This window comes from Dipodomys merriami, unplaced genomic scaffold (assembly GCF_024711535.1).
Source record: "Dipodomys merriami isolate MVZ:Mamm:240054 unplaced genomic scaffold, mDipMer1.0.p SCAF_1, whole genome shotgun sequence".
In the NCBI taxonomy this organism is placed as follows: domain Eukaryota; kingdom Metazoa; phylum Chordata; class Mammalia; order Rodentia; family Heteromyidae; genus Dipodomys; species Dipodomys merriami.
Genome location: NW_027202270.1, coordinates 144,996,690 through 145,018,111, shown reverse-complemented (window position 1 = coordinate 145,018,111; position 21,422 = coordinate 144,996,690). Strand labels below are relative to the sequence as shown.

General features: G+C 35.3%; 2 protein-coding genes across 2 annotated transcripts in view; one reads left to right on the top strand and one right to left on the bottom strand.

Moving 5' to 3' along the window:
* Window positions 1-8,577, top strand: part of Gpr137c (G protein-coupled receptor 137C) — a 58,670-nt gene extending 50,093 nt beyond the window's left edge. The window contains exons 4-7 of the mRNA XM_070033329.1: window positions 1,790-1,939; window positions 3,091-3,216; window positions 3,377-3,495; window positions 5,533-8,577. Coding sequence (XP_069889430.1) covers window positions 1,790-1,939; window positions 3,091-3,216; window positions 3,377-3,495; window positions 5,533-5,710 — 573 coding nt within the window. The 3' untranslated portion in view covers window positions 5,711-8,577. The remainder of the gene's footprint in view (window positions 1-1,789; window positions 1,940-3,090; window positions 3,217-3,376; window positions 3,496-5,532) is intronic.
* A 501-nt stretch (window positions 8,578-9,078) lies between these two features.
* Window positions 9,079-21,422, bottom strand: part of Ero1a (endoplasmic reticulum oxidoreductase 1 alpha) — a 45,892-nt gene continuing 33,548 nt past the window's right edge. Inside the window, exons 10-16 of the mRNA XM_070033258.1 lie at window positions 21,165-21,191; window positions 20,979-21,071; window positions 18,965-19,211; window positions 18,051-18,120; window positions 14,186-14,272; window positions 13,965-14,098; window positions 9,079-12,300 (exon numbers count right to left, since the gene is read on the bottom strand). Coding sequence (XP_069889359.1) covers window positions 12,240-12,300; window positions 13,965-14,098; window positions 14,186-14,272; window positions 18,051-18,120; window positions 18,965-19,211; window positions 20,979-21,071; window positions 21,165-21,191 — 719 coding nt within the window. The 3' untranslated portion in view covers window positions 9,079-12,239. The remainder of the gene's footprint in view (window positions 12,301-13,964; window positions 14,099-14,185; window positions 14,273-18,050; window positions 18,121-18,964; window positions 19,212-20,978; window positions 21,072-21,164; window positions 21,192-21,422) is intronic.

Sequence of the window (21,422 nt, the reverse complement as noted above, 5' to 3'; positions counted from 1 at the left end):
CTTACAAATTAAATTCTAAAGCAGGCAGAAGTTGCTAAAACAAAAGTGGAGGAGTATTCGCATCTGAGGTCACTGGCTGATGGGGAAGAGCTGTGTGGGAATGTTTTGAATTGATAATATGCTATATTTAGATAGAGGTCTAGGCTACACAGGTGCTGGGTCTTTATTTTCCATCTTGTGATCCTGCATTTTGCAGAATGACTCTTTTGCTAGATGAATAGGCTTCCTTTATTCTATATATGTAACTTAGCTGTATGTTATTTTGTTTTGTTTTGTTTTGTTTGTTGCTTTGGTGTTATTTGTTCTTATAACCTGTTTTTAAAAATCATTACAAGTTTAAGCAGAGTCTTTCCAGATGATAGCATATTTCTTTCTAAGTGATTATTTCTCAACACAGTGAATATACACATTTGTGATTGTTTTAGCTAATGCTTACAAGATTCTGTTCTCTTGTTCTTGCTATTTTTTTAAATGATATGGTACCTTTTTAAAAATAATGCAATGATAAACACTTATAATGCCAGCCATTCAAAAGGCTGGGACAAGAGGACCACTTGAACTTAGTAGTTCAAGACTACGCATAGAAATTCAGTAAAACTTCTCATTTCAAAAAAAATTAAATATCTGTATTGGCTTTACATTTGCTTTTTATTTTATTTTTTTTGGGGGGGTCCAGTCGTGGGGCCTGAACTCTGGGCCTGGGTGCTGTCCCTCAGCTCTTCAGCTCAAGGCTAGCGCTCTACCACTTGAGCCACAGCGCCACTTCCAGCTTTTTTCTTTTTGCTTATGTGGTGCTGAGGAATCGAACTCAGGGCCTCAGGCATGCAAGGCAAGCACTCTACCACTGAGCCACCTTCCTAGCCCAACATTTGCTTTTTATTAATAGCACCCCTCTCCATTGTACACTCTCCAGTTGAGAACCACTAATGCAAGGAATTTTTAATTTTTAAAGCCCTATTTTCACTGTATTTGATGTTGGTATAATTTGTGGAGGGGAAGGGAAAAAACAAATTGTTTAAATAGGAATACAGGTGAACTCATTGCAAAAATGAGATGTACAATCAAAAAACGAACTTTACAACTTTGGCACGGGTGGGGGGGAGGGGTTATAGTGGGAGAGAAGGGAAGGGATGGGAAGGGGAAACAAAGGAGGAGGCAACAATGCTTGATAAGAAACGTACTCATTACCTTGCCCATATAATGTAACCCCTCTGTACGGTATTTTCATGATTAAAAATAAATAAATAAAGCCATAAACTTTTGCAAGTACATTATAGCACCTTGATCATTTTGTCACGAACACAATGGCATCAATTGGGGACTAGTATCAACTCTCGAATAGAATAGAATAAATAGCCTAAGAACTGAATTTCTATTCTCATTTTGTATCAGAAGTCAAATGTATAAAATGGGCTGTTTCTAGTTTTCATTCTTCTTTTGACTAAACTGTATCTCTGATTTGCAACAATTAAAGTTTTGATCTTTTGCCAACTCATCAATACATACATTAAGGGAATAAGATAACCTTGGCAGAACAAAATATTTCTCCAGCTTCCATTCGGCAAGTAGGCAATGTATGTGTGCACATATTCACATACATATATTAAACATAAATAGGAATTCCACGAATAGGAATTGTAAGGCAAGATAATCAAGAGTTTATTTCAACAGGCCCATCTCGGTGCTTTCTATGTATGCTTTCCAAGAAGTGACCACAGTGTATGTGAAGAAATAGCATGTCATGAACAATGTGAAAAATATCATATTGATTTATTTTTATCTCTTTTAGGGTATGTCTTTGTGCCAGACTGTCATTGTAGGCTCTGTGGTCATTCTCCTCTACTCGTCCAGAGCTTGTTATAATTTAGTGGTTATCACCATATCTCAGGATACATTAGAAAGTCCATTTAATTATGGCTGGGATAATCTTTCAGATAAGGTGAGTATTTACCACATATTGCTAATCTGTAGTTAATAGAACTTATAATTAAGCTATCCTTATCTAAGAAAACATTTTAAGTGTTTGACTTATACTTTTATGGCATCTCTGCTCTCAGTTATCATGTTTAAGGACATGTGTTGTCTTCATTTACATGCAACATTGAAAATCCTACTTTCAAAGAAAACTTTTCTCAAGTGTTTTCTTTTTGTAAATAGTAATAGTGTCAGGAATGTATTTGTTGCAAACCTGTTGGTCACAAAATTAGTTAAGTAGTATTTCAAGACTAGTATTTAAATAGCTCTAGGTAACTTGTCTATAATTATCCATTGAATACAGTTAATGTATTGTTAGGATAAATATCCTTTGAAGATTTGGTTTTATTTTAGACATTCAAATCATGACAAGTCTGGCATTACGAGTCTTGGTGACATAAGATCATTCATAATTCCTTTGGTATCCAGCTGTTGGGTAGAGAAATTCTCAGAACTATAGCTATGTATATTTAATTTCCTAGCATTCTCTATCCCCTCCCCAAAAACAGTTTGTGTCATATCTTTCTAGTAATTTAACTTTGTGCTGAATTCAAGGCATCCTGGAATACCATGTTGCATTTACCTTTCCAAAGAAAAAGTAAATGAAATCACATTTTCATATTGGTTCCATGTGGTAGATTCTCTTCACTTCTTTCCCTATTTCCTTCTCCCAATACCTGGTACAGCAGGCACAAATGCAATATGTAGATTAGGCCCAAAAGCTTTATTTTAAGTAGTATCTAAGCTTAGTGATTTAACAGGGTCCATCTCTCTACAGGTCTAACTCAGGGTGTTGTTGTGCTAATGGAGTTCTTTGTAGTGTCTTCAGACTATGGAACCCCAAAATGAAATCACTCCATATTATACAAAGATTAAAATTATTTTCATAAATTGATACATTTTAAAAGTTAACATCATTGTACTCTACTTAACATTAAAGTATTTTATGTCCCTGAAGAGATAAGTGCTGTTTCACGAGAAACCACGAAATACAGAAATTTTTAGAGTTCGTGTGCTAGTATGTTAGCTTACCCAACTTTAAACAATTGTGGGAGATGATCCCTTCCTTATATGAGAACCAGTTATAAAAACTGCTTTGCCATGCTCCGTTTACAGGCTCATGTAGAAGACGTAAGTGGAGAAGACTATATAGTATTTGGAATGGTCCTCTTTCTGTGGGAACATGTACCAGCATGGTCGGTGGTACTATTTTTCCGGGCACAAAGATTAAACCAGAACTTGGTATGATGTCATAATATCCTTATTTTTGGAAAGTCTAAACTATTGATGTTGATTGTCTATTTTTGGCAAAAGGTAAAGCAAAAAAAATCATCATAGCTCATAGACTGTACTCTTGACTGAAAAGTTAACCTTTATATGCTTTCTAATACTTGGTCCACAGGTACCTGGTGGCATGATAAATAGCCACAGTTACAGTTCTAGAGCTTACTTTTTTGACAATCCAAGACGATATGATAGTGATGATGACTTGCCAAGACTGGGAGGGTCAAGAGAAGGAAGGTAAATATAATAAAAAATCATTTATCCTGAATTAGTATTGAGATAGACTGAAAATAACTGTAAGCTTTAGCCTAACTATTAAAAAGACAACTTGGTAGTTCATATAAATAAGGAAGATCACAGGATACTGGAGAATAAAATAGTAGATGTTACACACATGATAGGTAAGACACGTAATATAAAGAAACACCACCTAGCTGGGTGCCAGTGGCTCACACCTATAATCCTAGCTACTCAGGAAGCTGAGATCTGAGGATCACAGTTCAAATCCAACCCAGGCAGGAAAGTCTGTGAGACTCATCTCCAATTAACCAGCAAAAAAGCTGGAAATAGAGGTGTGTCTCAAGTGGTAGAGCACTAGCCTTGAGCACAAAAGCTCATAGACAGTGCCAAGCACACACACACACACACACACACACACACACACACACACACACACACACACACACACACACACACACACACACACACACACACACACACACACACACACACACACACACACACACACACACACACACACACACACACACACACACACACACACACACACACACACACACACACACACACACACACACACACATATCTAGGCCTAGCTATACAAAAGGCTGAGGAGTTAGGAGCCAGCTAGGAGCCAGCCTGGGCAGGAAAGTCTGTGAGACTTGATCTCCAGTTGTTTTTTGTTTTGTTTGTTTTTTCTTCCAGTTAACCACAAAAAAGCCAGAAGTAGAGCTGTAGCTCAGGTGGTAGAGCACTAGCCTTGGGCACAAAAATTCAGGAACAGTGATCAGGTTCTGAGTTAAACCAATATCCCTCCCCCCCCACCCAAAAAAAAAAAAAAAGAAAAGAAAAGAAAAATACCATCTAACTCAAAAGCTTATGTTATTTTTATGGATTAATAAATAGATTAAGTATCTGTTTCTGTATTCTTAGTGCTATTCCAAATTCAAAGTCCTACATGAAACTCTTAGAAAGCTTAGGTTTCATAGACATCTCCTATGTTACCCTGTTCCCAAACCATTGTACATTCTTAAGCAGTATACTATAAGCTGTGTATAGGAACAAAGAGAAAACCTTAATGCACACTTATATCATTCTTTCAACTTGGTATGACATTTTTGGCAATTCTAATTTCATCTGGACAAGTTGCTTAACCTATTTGAGCCTGTTTTTTATGTGTAAAGTAAGGATGATAATTGAATCTATCTTATAGGGTTGTGGCAAGCATTAAAAGAGTGTATACTAGCCGGGCGCTGGTGGCTCACGCCTGTAATCCTAGCTACTCAGGAGGCTGAGATCTGAGGATTGCGGTTCAAAGCCAGCCCGGGCAAGAGAGACTGTGAGACTCCTATCTCCAATAAACCACCAGAAAACCGGAAGTGGCGCTGTAGCTCAAGTGGTAGAGCGCTCGCCTTGAGCTGAAGAGCTGAGGGACAGTGCCCAGGCCCAGAGTTCAAGCCCCACAGCTGACAAAAAAAAAAAAAAAAGAGCGTATACTTATGTTCATACATGCATGTCTTAGAAAACAGCCTAATGAATTATATTGTCATTATCTAATCAATTCTACCAGTTCTGAGAGGCATGCATTCTTTTGTAATATGTGATATTCCAAGAGATTGAAGTCACTAAATTTTATTGAAAGTCATTGTTATTTGGCAAATAACATATTTTAGTATATTTGACATGTGTTATGAAATGCATTGACAATGTTAAAAATGCCAGTATGAGCTGGACACTGGAGGCTCATGCCTGTAAATCCTACGCAGGAGGCTGAGATCTGAGGATGATTGTTCAAAGCCAGCCCTGGCGGGAAAGTTCATGAGACTTTCATCTCCAATTAATCACAGAAAAAGCTGGAAGTGGTGCTGTAACTCAAATGGTAGATGCTAGAGCCTTGGGCAAAAAATGTTAGGGGCAGTATCCAGGTCCCAGGGTTCAAGACCCAAGACTGGCAAAAAAAAAAAAAAAAAAAGTGTGGTTTTCTCATATTCTGATCCCAGTTCTATGTCTTCTTTGCCTTATTTGTTGTTGCAGTTTATCAAATTCGCAAAGTTTGGGCTGGTATGGCACCATGACTGGGTGCGAAAGCAACACGTACACAGTCACACCACATCGGAATGGACCCATGACAGATACTGCTCCTTTGCTTTTTACTTGTAGCAATTTAGATATGAACAGTCACCACAGCTTATATGTAACTCCACAAAACTGATAGCATTTCCAAGTGTGATTCCTGAATTGCTTTTCATGAATGTGTATGCATAATGTGTTTAAATTCCATCTACATCAACATTCCATTATCATTTATAGCTAAAAACAAAATTCTGGAAATGTAGCTGTTTGGTGGAGAACACCACTGATTTTTTGGACCTCTGTACAGTAAAATTAAGTAAAATGGAAAGTTTGGTGTAGGAAAGAATAAAAATTAGATCATAAGGTACATGTTGGCAAACATCTTGACTTTCAAACATCAAATGCATATTTGCCTATTTGCACTTTTATCTTTGTTCTGAAGATTACACTGCAGCCCCCAAAGTCATACTCCAGTGCTCCCACTGGGATACTATTGTATACCAAATTGGCAGGCAATTTTTCTACAAAAATTGAAGCCTATATATTCAGCAGTGCCCTTACCCAATTACAGTTTTAGAGTGGGAAGAATGCACCAACTAAAGGCATAAATGTGTATCCTTCTTTTCAAATAGCTAAAAATAAGAAATCATTGGAAACAGCATGCCTTTAAAATACCAATTGAAATTATTCAAATCATTTTAAATAAATGACAGTAGTAATCCTTTCCAGTGATGACCAAGAGTGGTTTGTGGAAAGCCACAGTAATTTTTTCAAGAAGAAAATGCAGGGCTGGGAAGGTGGCTCAGTGGTAGAGTTCTTGCTTTGCATCCATGAGGCCCTGGGTTCGATTTCTTTAAACCACAAAGGCAGAAAAAGCCAGAAGTGGTGCTGTGACTCAAGTAGTAGAGCACTAGCCTCGGGCTGAAGAGCTGAGGGACAGCGCCTAGGCCCAGAGTTCAGGCCCCACAACTGACCAAAAAAAAAAAAAAGAAGAAGAAGAAGAAGAAAATGTACCAGTGAAAAGTTTGTGATTATTTTAAGTAGAGTTAGTCAAGTGATGGTTTTGTATGATTAAGACACATGTAGTAGTTGAAGCACGATTCTTCAACAGAGCAATAGCGATTTTTGCATAGGGAGATTTTGGTAGAAACTTCTTGGGACTAAATAACTTTACAGATGTATTTAAGAATTATTTATAAAATATACCATTTTGAAAAAATGAGTACATTTCAAAAGTATGATTTTCTGAAACAATATATAGTTCATCTTAATAACTGAATCAAGATTACCCTCAGGTAAATTAAATCATGATACATTATTGCAATGAACTAAAGTGCAATACTTTATAAGACATATCTATTCCCCTTTATTTTTCACATTTTGATACCTTATAGAGAAAGCCAAATTAATTAAGTTCAATTCTAGCACTAGACTAAATAAGCAAACAACGTAAATGTATAAAGTAGGTAAAGTATAAACCAGAGGTTAACAATATTGAAATACTTTTAGCATATTAGAATGGTCATGAATGTCCTACTTGAAATCTAAAACATCCACATGTGTGCACACATGTACATGTGTGCGCGCACACACACTATCTCTCTCTCATACACACACACACACACACACACACACACACACACACACACACACACACACACACACAGTAGGCTAGGACAATGCAGACTTTTAAAATGCACTTTCTACCAGTGTCTATAGGAAAAGTAGATGCTGAATACCTCAAGATGCCAAGGAACAGGCAACACTGGGAAGTTGCCACAGTGCTTAAAGATGACTATACATATAATTGTCTGCTGGTCTATTTCTTCAGAACTGGAACTAATACAACTGCCCATTTCTTCTACTTTGATTAGGAAGTGGTTTTATTTCAGCTTTTTAATAACTGATGCAGTAGCTTCACATAGGTATAATAAACAAAAAATGAAATTGTTAAAACACTTTCTTTGGAAGGCTTGTGCAAAACTATTGTCTTTTTATGGTACAAGGGACTTTTCAGTTCTGTCCGAAGCATATAGTTAGTTATAAGTGTTTTGGCATTTGTAAGTTCTTTCTTTGTAACCAAATTATGTAAATTTCACAGTAGAAAAGTTAATCTTGGTACTATGATATAACTAAAAGTATATTTCTACTACAACAGTGGCATACGTCTTTTTTAGTTGTTAGATTCCTTTTCAGTATGACAACTATTTGTTTTGCTGATAATGTTAACTACCTAGAGCTACATATGACAAGATCTGTATTTTGTTAATCCTTGAGTCAAGATGATAAAATAAGGTTTTCCTAATAAAGCTTCCTTAGATAAGTTCCTGTTTGACCAGGTAAAAACAGATTACTATCGTGTTGTTTTTTTTTCAGATATAACATTATGGTTCTTTTAGTTGCACTAGTTGATTATACTGAATTTGAGATTTCTTTTATCACTGACGAGGCCACCTAAATTTTTGCATTTATCTCCTTTTACACATCTTATACATCACCAAAGATGAAGAAAGAAAACTCTGGCCCAATTTTTGCTTAAAAAAGTCCAAAGCACTAGAAGCACTTTAAATTTGGTCTTGAAAGAAGTAGCTGTTTATAAATCAAAGGGCTACCAATTCCCTGTTTATCCTGCACTGAAGCACATGATGATTATTTAGACCTTCCTCTTGGGTTCATTAATTAGAAAAGTGAATTTCATTGCTGAAGTGTGTGATTCTACAGTGATCAGCAATATTCATCCTTATCATTTATTTCATTTGGATAGCCATTAATTTTGAAACTCTTAACTCGTTGTGGCTGGTTGTAGTTTATGGAAGATGTAATTTATAGCTGAAGTGGCTTTTATATGCATAGCTGCCTTTTTATTATTTAAGTGTTTTTCAGCTATATAATCAGTTTCACACTGGTTGTAAAAGTATAGCTGTGGCCAATGAATGTATTTATTTGTTGTTTCACTAAATTGTAACAAAACACTACTGTTAAAAAATAAAAGTGTTTGTGCTTTTATCTGGAAGTCTGGCTTTCTTAATCTACTGAGTTTCTAACACATAAGGATAAGCAAGAGTTACAAACAAAAGTTTGCTTTGAGTGATCTCATAACTACATCTGGATTCATACTACTAATATTACAAACTGACTTGACATGAAGTGCCATACACTTTACTTTAAAATGCCCATGTTATTAAATAGTATATATTTATCCAAATACCATGCAAAGAAAAACTCTCAAATGAGTTAATTTATAGTCAATTTATCTCCTAATCCCTGCTTGTCCATTGTTATTCAAGAAATTTCCCTAAGATGCTGCCTTTCTTCTTGAAAGATCTTTTCTTTTTTCAGAATAAACATCTTTCATGACCCACCAAAAACATGCCAGATTTTAAGTATAATTTCATCTTTATTGACCCCTTGAATTACAAACCTTTGGGAGTCTAATGATCCTTGCTGTAAAGTGAAGGGAGTGAAGGTATTTGGAATGAAGGTAGAATTCATAATATAACAAAGCTGTAGCTTTAAAAGGAATTTATTCAACCAACATTTATTAAATGCCAAAAATTATGCTATGGAAATGCCAAAAATAAAGTTCCATTTCCTGCCCTTAAGGAGCTCACATTCTAGCAAAGACACATTTTTTTAGAAATGAAACAATACAGTACAATAAGTAATGTAATAGAGGTAGGTTGTAATTACAGTGGTGACACAAGAGGAAGTTAGATGACTCTCTTTGACTGGAGAAGGGAGATTTCACAGGAGAGATCCCCATCTTCCAGATGGGGATGAATGACTAGTGCACGTGGTGAAAAGAATACAGCATTCACCCATTTTTAAAGGCCCAGGCATTTTAGGCATTTGAAGCACTATAAGTCTATTTCACTAGGATATTGGATAGGGAAGACATATGGGAGGGTCTTGTATACCAATCAAAGGTCTTTGACTCTTCTCCAGAAAACACATGAAGTCACTGAAGGGTATTAAGCAGAGAGCAGATTGTGAAAAGTGCTTCTTGAAAGGCTAATCTGGTCACATGTAGATCCACAAAGAGAAAATAACCTGCATATAAGGAGATAGGTCTATGTAGTCCTTCACTTAATAGCAATAAAAATAAAAAGGTTGCTGCATCAGTAAAATGCAAATAAGCCCAGTGAAAATTAGACCCTAATAGGTGGCGGAAAGTAGAGGACAAGAGTGAACTGAGAAAACTTAGGAAATGACAGTTTTGAAATTAGCCAAAGTAAGGAACACAAAGATAAAGTACTTTTTGTAGAAAATAAAGACACAAGAGATTGAGGAAAATCTACTGAAGTGCAGTAGGTGGATAGAGAACTCTGGGCTACAGCTAAGGACTTAGGAATCATTGAGTTAGAATTCCCCCAGAGTGAAAAGTGGTACAGTGATTAAAGAGTAAAGAATAAATGGAAACCAAAAAGGAAAGGAAAGTGTTCTGGAGCAAGCAAAAAGTAAGAAAGAGAATAGAAAGTGTGTACAGAAAGGTTGTCAGGACATAAGTGCAAGAAAAAATGTTAAATAAGAACTGGCTGGTGAACTGAACTATGGATTTAGAATTAGGATTTTAGACCCCACTGGAAAGGACTGAAAAGAACCCAAGGCCAAGGCCAGCTCTTAGTTAAGGAACAAACAAAAAGTCTTAAGTGATGACCGAGACACTTTACAAAATATTATCCACTAAAGGTAGGGTGGAGTAGGGGAGAAGGTCATGAGTATTAGACATTATACACAAAATTATCAGTTAAACCTATTTACAATATTTTTAAAGTACTATGGGTGTCTTTAAACTTTTATATGTCATGATCACTTAATCCTCTGAGTCTCCAAAATGAATGACTGAAGGAATGAAAATAGAACACATATTGTTGAACTTGCTTCTAGGATTATTCATTTAAAATATCCTGAATACATATTCATACATTCATTCAACAAATACTTGGATACAAACTGTATACTTGGCACTGGACCAGTACTTGGAATTATAACGAAAAAATATACAGCAATGTAAAGTGACATTTCTAAAACATTGTATAAATAAAGCCAGTTTTTCTAACAATGTGACATCTCAACATGTTAAACCTGCTAAGTAAGATATGTAAGGTATCTATAAAAAAGGCATACAATTTTGAGGTATAAATTCTTTTTTCCCTGTAATTACCATGGGATATTACTTCCTAATATTTTTTAATCATTGAAGAGCATCCACTAATGAAAACCTCTCACAATTTACAGTTAGATTTTAAGGAGACAAAGGAAATAAATTTTGTGTACTAAAAAAAAAAAAAATGAACTAGAGGTGGTGGAACACAGGCTTGAATGAGAAAAAAAGCAAAGAAAATATGAGGCCCAGAGTTCAAATTCCAAGTACCAGATTACACATACACAAATTATATGTCCTATGATTACATAGTTCAAGCATTAAAAAAAGCAACAAAGCTAAAAAGTTTTAGATTGGGACTTGAAGTGATCCGTATTTTAAGGCTAAGAGGATTATAGCTCTGGACATATAGGGGTTTTATGAAAATGTCATTTCTAGAAAATACTACATTAAAGTATTTAGGGTTTAGGGTTGGAAGGATATGATGGCTTTCAAAGGACTAAGGGGGAAAATGGCATATATATATATATATATAATATATATATATATATATATATACATATATATATCTATGTATATATATATGAGGATGTAGCTCAGTAGTACAGAGCTTGCCTAGTATCAGGCCCTGGGTTCAATCTCCAATACTGGGGAAGGAGGGAGAGAGGAAGGGAGGGACAGCCAATGAACAATTGGTGAATCTTGGTAAAAGAGTTCATTGTACTATTTTAAAAACTTTTCTATAAATTTGAAATTACAATAAAAATAAAAAGTCTTCCCCCAAATTTTACTCAGTATAGGGAACATATTATGAGAATAAATATATAATCTATTCAACTTTTCACGTTTAAAAATCTCATTTGCCTTTAAGTTTTTATTTACCTTCCTATAAAACAATCCAATCAAAATAGCAATATAACAATAAAAGTGATTTCTTTCATGCCAATGTGTTAAGATTTCTCAAATAAAACACAGGATGACTCTCAGATAAATTTAAATTTCATTTAAATAATAAAAATAATTTTAGTATAAGTATGTTCCAAATATATTTTAAAGAAAATTAGTTATTATCAGAAGTTCAAATCTAACTTGAGCATCCTGTATTCTTTTTTGCTAAATCTGACAACCCTAAATGTATGGCTATTAATTATGGGTCATTCATAAGACTCTTTAGCATCTTCCTATATTAAACATTCTCCCCAGTTTAACTCCTCACATTACCACAGTTGTATTTTTTTTACCCTTCCTTACACAAAACTCCAGTTTGTGAAACTTGACATCATTTGCTAGTCCTATCAAAAATGAACCTGATAATCTTGCTTTTGTTCAGTATTAAACTTTAAAATTTATGCCTCATGATTGATAGTACTTTCACTCACAATAATATTAAACATAGACAGCACAATTTTTAAAAAAAACTGTTACTCAAAACAATTCTCATTTTTACAAAAAGAGCTTTATATAAAATGTTTGGCTTAGGACTGCCATTGCTTTTATGCCTTTGAATGAAATTCCACTCTTTGGCCTCCACTGTCCGAAATAGGTATATTTCAACTTGTTTTTCTTAATGAATATTTTGTAACAAGTTCCTGAAGTTTTCTAATTCTTTCACACTTGTAGAAATTCTGTAGCCAAAAACATAAAACAAAATATTCTGTTTAGAAACTATCTTAGATAAATTTATTCACTTTACATTGTTGAAATATATTATTCACTTGAATATATTTAATATATTATTCACTTTACATTATTAAAATGTATAAAATATGTAAAGAAATTTCAACAAATTAAAAAGGTACATAAACCCTTTGATATATTTGCTATACTTTTGTTATTAATTTGGCATAGTAAAACTAAGATAAAATTGTCTAGAAATTAGCTTTTAATATTAAAGCATTAAAATATACAAAATAAAGTACATAGATATTGTAATATTTGTTTTAATAATTCATAACTATATTAATGTAGTATTAAAGTATGAGTATTTATATAAAATACATAAGTATAAGTATTAAAATACATATTTTAAATATATATTAAAGTACATACTAAAAAGTACAGGAATATATAAATATATTTTAAATATTTGCAATTATATGAATAATTGAAGATAATACGCCATTGTTTAGAAAATGTACAAAGACTCAAAGCTACTGGTCTATAAAGAACAGAATAATTATTTTCTCTGATTTTCATGAAAATTAAAATTTGTTCCTTATTTTTGTATGCGATGTTTATTTTACATGCACTTTAGCTCACTCTCCAGCATGTTAAAAGTAGCAGAATACACAATGAAACATAACTGTCCAGCTTCCAGTAATCAGAGAAATAATTCTGAAAATCAATTGAAAACACTGTGGAGGGGAGGAGAAAGGGTTGTGGGTATGCGCATGCCTGGAGACTTGAATTCAAGGTCTGCGTGTTGTCTCTGAGCTTTTCCAGCTCAAGGCTATCAGTGTAAACCACACCTCCATTTCCAGCTTTTTGCTGGTTAATTTGAGATGAGAGTTTCACAGACTTTTCTGGCTGTGATCCTCAGATCTCAGCCTCCTGAGTAGTGAGGATTGCAGGCATGAGCCACCAGTGCCCAGCTTCTAGTTAGAATTTTTAATGAATCTTACTTTATGCTTTCCCTAAATCATTTGCTAGACAGTAATTTTTTTGAAAAAAATTAACCTTTTTTTATATAATGATGAATTCACCAAAAAACTTACATGTCTACCTGTATGAAATAACAATTTTTTTCTAGATCCTTAAAAAAAGAAATTGGACAGAATACAAACTGCTTTTTAAGTATTTTTTAAATATATAAAATTCAATGAGTTTTGACAGCTGATCAGTAAATTAATCATGAATATGTAAGTCAATAGATAAAACTAAAGAATCACCTAATGATTGTATATGTGTGTGTGTGTGTGTGTGTGTGTGTGTGTGTGTGTGTGTGTGTGTGTGTGTACATGTGAGCAGGCACACACCTGTGCATACTAGTCTTGGGGTTTGAACTCAGGTCCTGGGTGCTGTCACTGAACTTTTTGCTCAATGCCAACACTCTACCACTTGAGCCACAGCTCCACTTCCGGCTTTTCTGTGGTTAATGGAGATAAGAGTCTCCACACTTTCCTGCCTGGGGATGGCTTTGAACCACGATCCTTAGATCTCAGCCCCCTCAGTAGCTAGGATTATAAATGTGCTAGTGCCTGCAAAAGAATATTCTTTACCTAGTTTTATCTGAGAGGTTGCATTAGGCTTACTTGTCTAATAGAAATAATTACAATATATTCAAACTAACCTTCCAAATGCATTCAATAATGAAACTATTTCTTGTCTGGTTAGATGGAATTCATAACTGGGTCCACTTTCTGGCATATTTGCTATGAGTTTCTCAGAAAACAAGATCTTCAGAGCAGTGCCCAAACCTTGAGTCTACAATAGAAATAAGAAAAAATAAATAAGAGAAAGAGAAAATAAGAAAATTCCTCATGGAAAGGGTAAGAAGATTGATTTTCTTACCTGCAGCTTTCCCCACAGCCGACATTTAAGACAACCAACACAATCCATGATTCTAGAAATGTTTCTAAAATGTAATCGAAAGTCCTCCTAAAAAAAAATAGTTTAACAAAATTTTATTATAATGTAACACACAGTCAGCTTAATGAGGTATTTCTAGGTGCAGAGTTCCAATACAGTTACTATGGAGTACCAAAACCAGAAAAGAAGCATCTCTTACAAACCAGAATCTTTACATATATGATTTCATTTAATCTCTACTACAAACCCACAGATAGATACAATCTAACCCTAAATGAATTTTTAAAAATTCAGAAAAGTTAGTACCTTACCTAAATTCTCACCTCTTGTAAATAGCAAAGTTAGACCTCAGGCACGCATTACTACAAAGCTAAACTACCTACCAAACTGTCAGAAATATGTCAACATGTCCGAGTGTATGTAATCATTATATGTCAATATGGGAGGGAGGAGGGGTTAAAAAGCATCAGTTCCTTCCCACCCCTCCCCCAAAAAAGAGGGAAGAAGCCAAGTGTTTGTGACTCATGCCTGTAATCCTAGCAATTCAGAAGCTAAAATCTGAAAATCACAGTTCAAAGCCAGCTCAAGCAGGAAAGTCAGTGAGACACTTACCTCCAATTAAGCACCACAAAAGCCAAAAGTGGAGCTGTGGCTCAAGTGGTAGAGTGCTAGCCTTGAGCAAAAAAAAGGCTCAGGGACAGTGCCAGGCCCCAGGACCAGCACAAAAAAAAAAAAAAAAAAAAGGGAGGGAGGGAATAGTTAAATTATAGCCCTTCTTTGTATTACTTAGGGAGAATAATTAACATTATTTCCAATATGCAAAAATAACAAGATACAATAAACATCCATGTAAACACTACCAAAGAAACCATTGAAAGTACAATTGAAACTCCATGGATCTCTCCAAATTTCTACATACCATTATCTATCACTGTGCAAAACTTGGTATGTTGTTCCATTCATGTTTTTATATATTTAATGCATATGTATATATCCATTTACTCCACTGGGAGTCATTAGTCTTTCAAGTAGCTTTCTTTGTCCTGGTCTTAAGAGTAAAACTGAAGCGTCCAGTCTTTTAAGCAGAAAATAGGCAGACCATCCATTATTTCAATTGCCTTATAATTTAGAAAGCATATAGTATTTTCCTTTTTATAATGTGATGAACCATACCCCAAACTTAATGAGATTTTTTTGTGTGTATGGTTAACTGAAATAAGAATCACATGTACTTTGTTGCCAAGACTGGCTTTGAACTGCAATCCCCTGATCTCAGTCTCCTGAACAGCTAGGTTTATAAACAGGTGCCACTGCTACCCAGTTCCAAATAGATTTGAAACTGGAAATACATCAGCAAAGATTGTCACCCACTATATTCAAAACAGACCTCAGTTTGCTCTGGAGATAAAATGTCTCTGAGATGCTTTGTTCAGCTCTGCAAATGGTTTTTCATAAGACTTCAGATATTAAATCTTTATTAATTCCAGTGTAAAGCCCAAAATACTATTATTGTTGCCATTTAGCAACAATATTTTCAATCAGATGTCTCCTTATCTATTCAGTGAAAGCTAATCGAAGTTAGAAAACTTATTCAAAAAACTGCTCAATAATTTTACTAGAGATAGGGTTTTTTTTTTTTCTTTTTTTGTAGACAGGATCTGGCTGATTCTGGTAGCCTGGAACTCACTATGTACCTGAGGCTGATGAGCTGTGACCCACAATCCTCCTGCCTTAGCCTCCCAAATGCTGAGATTAAAGGCATAATACCACCAAGCCTGGCCAGATGTCATGCTCTGATTTAAGGTTTTTTTCTTAAGCTGGTATTTTGAACCTTGACTTAAAGAAGACTCACACTTTTATCAATAATAGAGTAATTAAATTAAAGCATGTGTATACATTCGATGAGCAACTGAGCTCTAGAGGAGTTAATAGCTGTTTTAAGATTACAAAATCCATATGTAAATAGATTATATATGACAGAATAAATAGCTCACACTTAAATTTTTTAAATTTCCAAATGGAAACAGATGTTATGAGCAATAGGATGCTACTATCATTAAACATGATAAACGCATCATGAGTTTGGGAAACTGTATTTTCATAACCAATATATACTCTTACGGGGAGAGGCCTTCAAAGTTTTTGAGTTTAAAGAGACTCTCACAACTACAAAGGTTGGAAAACCCTGTTCTAAAAGATTAGACATGGGCCGGGCGCTGGTGGCTCACGCCTGTAATCCTAGCTACTCAGGAGGCTGAGATCTGAGGATCGCGGTTCAAAGCCAGCCCGGGCAGGAGAAACCGTGAGACTCCTATCTCCAATAAACCACCAGAAAACCGGAAGTGGCGCTGTAGCTCAAGTGGTAGAGTGCTCGCCTTGAGCTGAAGAGCTGAGGGACAGCGCCCAGGCCCAGAGTTCAAGCCCCACGACCGACAAAAAAAAAAAATTAGACATGGTTTTTGTAGACACTGTATAAATAAAAGTGTTTGAATCTGGTAATTCAAGTATTTGAATGTAACTGTTCTTGAGTAACTCTCTACAGAGAACATACACAGATGTGTAGCCAAATAAGTATTAAATTAAAACCATATATCTTCTTCAAAGATGAACTTAATATGCTAGAATGAAATTAGTACTGTAGGATCAAAGTTTACTAGATCACAATAGAAGATCCCTATTACTTTCACAAATAACAATCATGTCCAATAACATGAATATATCCCCAAATTATCTCAGATTAGAAGACAGAAGAAAAAGCCTGGTTTTATGGAGCTTGCAAAGAAAGTAGTTTTTGCTGTTAGATAATAGCTATTCTTGACCTCCCATCTAACCCCCCCTTTAAAGTATTTTTTGCTACAGAAACACACCTCAGTGGTTACATAATCTCCCAAACAGCTTCCAGGAACTGGAAAGTGAGTGGGAGGATACTGTAATAAGATTTCTTTTTTTCTTACTATTTTCAATATGTTCCTTATTTTTAGTTCACTTGCTAGTTTATTAGAGAGTATTCTGGCATCTGCTCTTTTTTTAGACTGTGCAAATTGGCAATATTTCTCACAATGTTTTAATCTGGTCAAAACTCTAGAACACTCAGCTCTCATGTCCTATGAAGATTTTAAACAGGGTCCTTACAGTCTTTCTTTCATCATGGAAAGGAAGAATAAGACAACACAGAAGCAGATTATTACTAATATTCTGGTGATATCTGATCAAACCCAGAGATATTAAGAGCTATCTGGCTTATCAATAGCTTTGCAATATGGTTTTACTTGATTCCCTAGAACTGTCTCTGTCTCCCTTTCATAAGAACAATGAGGCACTACACGTAGTTGGTCTCCCTCCCCCCGCATCCCCCACTCCTAAGGATTAAACCCAGGGCTCCCTAGCGTATTTCTTTGTACTGCTTTTGAGACAGAGTCTTTTTCCTTGGATTAGCCTCAAGCTCTCACTCCTCCTGTCTCCCAAGTAGCTAAGATTATAGGCTTGTGTGCTACCATGCCTAGCTTTGATTCTTTAATAGGTCTCTAGTAATATATGTCTGGTATTTTTAAGGCAAATAGAGAAAAAGTCATGACTCCAATCTTCTTTATAATTTTTTCAAATTTTGAAGTATAAATTACACTGCTACTTATTACAGTCTCTATTCTATACAGTAGATCATTCATCTTTATTTTCCCCCGCTAAGCAAAACTTTGCACTCATTAAGCAATACATTCCTTTGCCTCATCCACCCCTTCCCAACTCCTGGCAAGTCTCATTTTACTCTCCACTTCCCACAAGTAACATTAGTTTCTATTCATATCTCTGTGTTAGTTTATGTCTAACAATTAGGTTAAAGAATAGTTACCTTTAGTTTATGTGCTTCTTTTTTATCCCCAGCAAAAAATGAATTCTCATCAAAATGCAAAGGGAATGACCTGTATTACAAAACAGAGAATATTTATTTTATTGTTTTATCAACAGTGAAACTCTCACAACATGATATTTTACTGGGCAGTGGTATATGTAGAGCAGAAAATAGAGTATTTATAAATATTAAAAGTCCTGTTAATAGACTGGGAAGGTGGCTCAGTGGTAGAGTGCTTGCCTTGCATGCATGAGGTTCTGGGTTCAATTCCTCAGCATCACATAAGCAAAAAAGGCCAGAAGTGGTGCTGTGGCTCAAGTGGTTAAGCATTAACCTTGAGGTAAATTGCTGAAGGACAGCGCCCAGGCCCAGAGCTCAAGCCCCATAACTGACAAAAAAAAAAAAAAAAAGTCTTGCTAATACAGTATTTTACTGGCCAGTGAAAATAATGTAATTAAACTAAGAGTAGAAAACAGTAACACCAACAATGATCAAATGAATTCTGATACTTGGACCTAAATGCTAACTAACTGCAGAATATTGTCACCTGTGCAAGTATTAAAAAGTAAAAGAATGGATGTTAAAACTAAAAATGTTCTTTATTGTACACAGGTCAAAACAAACAAGCAAAAAACACCTGAAAATCAATTCTAAAAAAAAATGAGTAAATTTAATTTGTTTTTTCCTTAATTTTTTAAATTTGTTTTTTATTTCTTTTTCTCTTTTTAGCAATACTGTGGTTTGAACACAAGGCTATGAAATTGCTAAGCAGGAACTCTACCACCTGATCCACACCTCTAGCCCCTAATTAATTTTTAAATAGTTTTCCTTTCTCTAAATATCCAAGAGCTTAATTTTAGATACCAATTTGGCACCCATATATTAAAGTATACATTCTCATATATATAATTTACTTGATTTCATGAAGTATTTCCAAAAGTAACATTTTGTTTTCTGCATCCTGAATTTTATTTCCAGTGAAGAGTTGAAAATCTGGGCGTTCAAAGAATGGTAACACTTTGGATAAGGCCCTTAATTCTATTAAGTAGAGAAAATACAAGTTTTTAAGCCTTCTTGGGCCTTCTCCTTCTGTCAAAATTCCATCAAACCGCTGCTGGAATTCTGTAATGTTGTGACCCCATTTCTTCTCCAACCAGGTTTCTAGGAAGAAAGAAGAAATAAATACTAAGTTTTAAAATTAAGTAATTTCATTTTTATTACACTAGGTTATTTATACTCATAGAAATTTCATTTTGTACCTTAAAATAACCAAGAAAAATTTTCATGATTAGTCATTAAGAATTCTATTTTAAGCCGGGCGCTGGTGGCTCACGCCTGTAATCCTAGCTACTCAGGAGGCTGAGATCTGCGGATCACGGTTCAAAGCCAGCCCGGGCAAGAAAGACTGTGAGACTCCTATCTCCAATAAACCACCAGAAAACCGGAAGTGGCGCTGTAGCTCAAGTGGTAGAGCGCTCTCCTTGAGCTGAAGAGCTGAGGGACAGTGCCCAGGCCCAGAGTTCAAGCCCCACAACCGACAAAAAAAAAAAAAAAAAAATTCTATTTTAGCCAGGTGCTGGTGGCTCATGCCAAATGGCAAAACATTCGCCTTGAGCAAAAAGCAGCTCAGGGACAACATGCCCAGAGTTCAAACCTCAGGACCAAAATTTAAAAAAAAAAAAATCTATTTTACCAGTGCTGGAAGCTCACAACTGTAATGTTAGCTACTCAGGAGGCTTCCAGTTTGAGGCCCGCCTGGGCAGAAATGACCATGAGGGTCTCATCCTCAATTACAATTAAAAAAAAAAACTATATAGAGATGTAGTTGAAGTCATAGAGTGCTGCCAGCCTTGAATAAAAATCCAAGCAAGAGTCAAGGCCCTGAGTTCAAGCCCCAGTAATGGTGCACGCTGAGTACCAATGGCTCTTGCCAAAAGTCCTAGCTACTTAGGAGTCAGAAACCAGGAGGATGATCAAAGCCTACCATGGCAGAAAGGTCTGTGAGACTCCATCTTCAATTAACCAGCAAAACACCATGTTGGGGGCATGGCTCACAAAGTGGAGCACCAGCCACGAGTGACAAAGTGGAGCAAGAAAAAAAAAGAAAGTAAAAGGAAATCTCTATTAGGATTTTAAAACTGTTGCTAATCAAAAAGCAAATTTCTGAATGTAAATACACCCAAGATCAAAATAGATCATTTTATTTTATTTTTTTATTTTTATTTTTTTGGGTCCGGTCGTGGGGCCTGAACTCTGGGCCTGGGCGCTGTCCCTCAGCTCTTCAGCTCCAGGCTAGCACTCTACCACTTGAGCCATAGCACCACTTCCGGCTTTTTTCTTTTTGCTTATGTGGTACTGAGGAATCGAACCCAGGGCCTCAGGCATGCAAGGCAAGCGCTCTACCACTGAGCCATCTTCCCAGCCCCAAAATAGATCATTTTAAAGAAAGTGATCATCTGAAATTATTGATGAGTTAGGGCACTAGGTCAAATCAAAGTTACTCTTTTGTTTCTACAAGGTAAAATCCTTTAATTCCAGTAATATATTATTGATAAAAAGAGAAAAAGAAAAGAAAAACAGTTCCAAAATTCCTAAATCATAGAGAGCCGCAGGAAATGCTCACCCATTAAAGCTGGCACACAAAAAGACTGATACAATAATACCTAACAAATAACCAAAATGGAGCTATTTTTAATTCTTACAACAAAGCAGAAGAATATTTTCAAAGTGTGTAATTTTTAGAGATTTCTTAAAGATCATAAAGAGAGTTGACAATACACAGACCTACTGAATTATACTCAGATTTCCACATCCCTGATTACTACCTGGCTTTTGACTGCCTAATATTCTCCCACGTCTGTCTTTCCCATTCAGGTAATACCAAGCAAATTCTGAAAATAAGCATGGGAAGGAAAATCAATGAGATACCTTGTAAGAGATATCTTGCACTCAAATGCACGTTGATGCTTGCATGTAGGCCAGATATGAGTCTGTAGAATGCTCTTTTTTCTACACAAAGCCCTTAAAAAAAAATCAATGAGTTGGAAATAAAATTTCATAGGTGAATATTATAATTAACATCATGACTTTAAAAGTGAAAAATATGTAAATTACCTTCTAACCAGCTGTAAAAAGTGTTCTCTGAAATTAAAAAAAAGAATAACTGTAACTCCTCTGTACATCATCTTTATAATAATAATTTTTAAAAAAGAAAAATCACAAGATAGTAAAGAAATGCAAACATAACATTTTTCTTTTTTTTTTTTTGGTCAGTTGTGGGGCTTGAACTCTGGGCCTAGGTGCTGTCCCTCAGCTCTTCAGCTCAACACTAGTCCTCCACCACTTGAGCCACAGTGCCACTTCCAGTTTTCT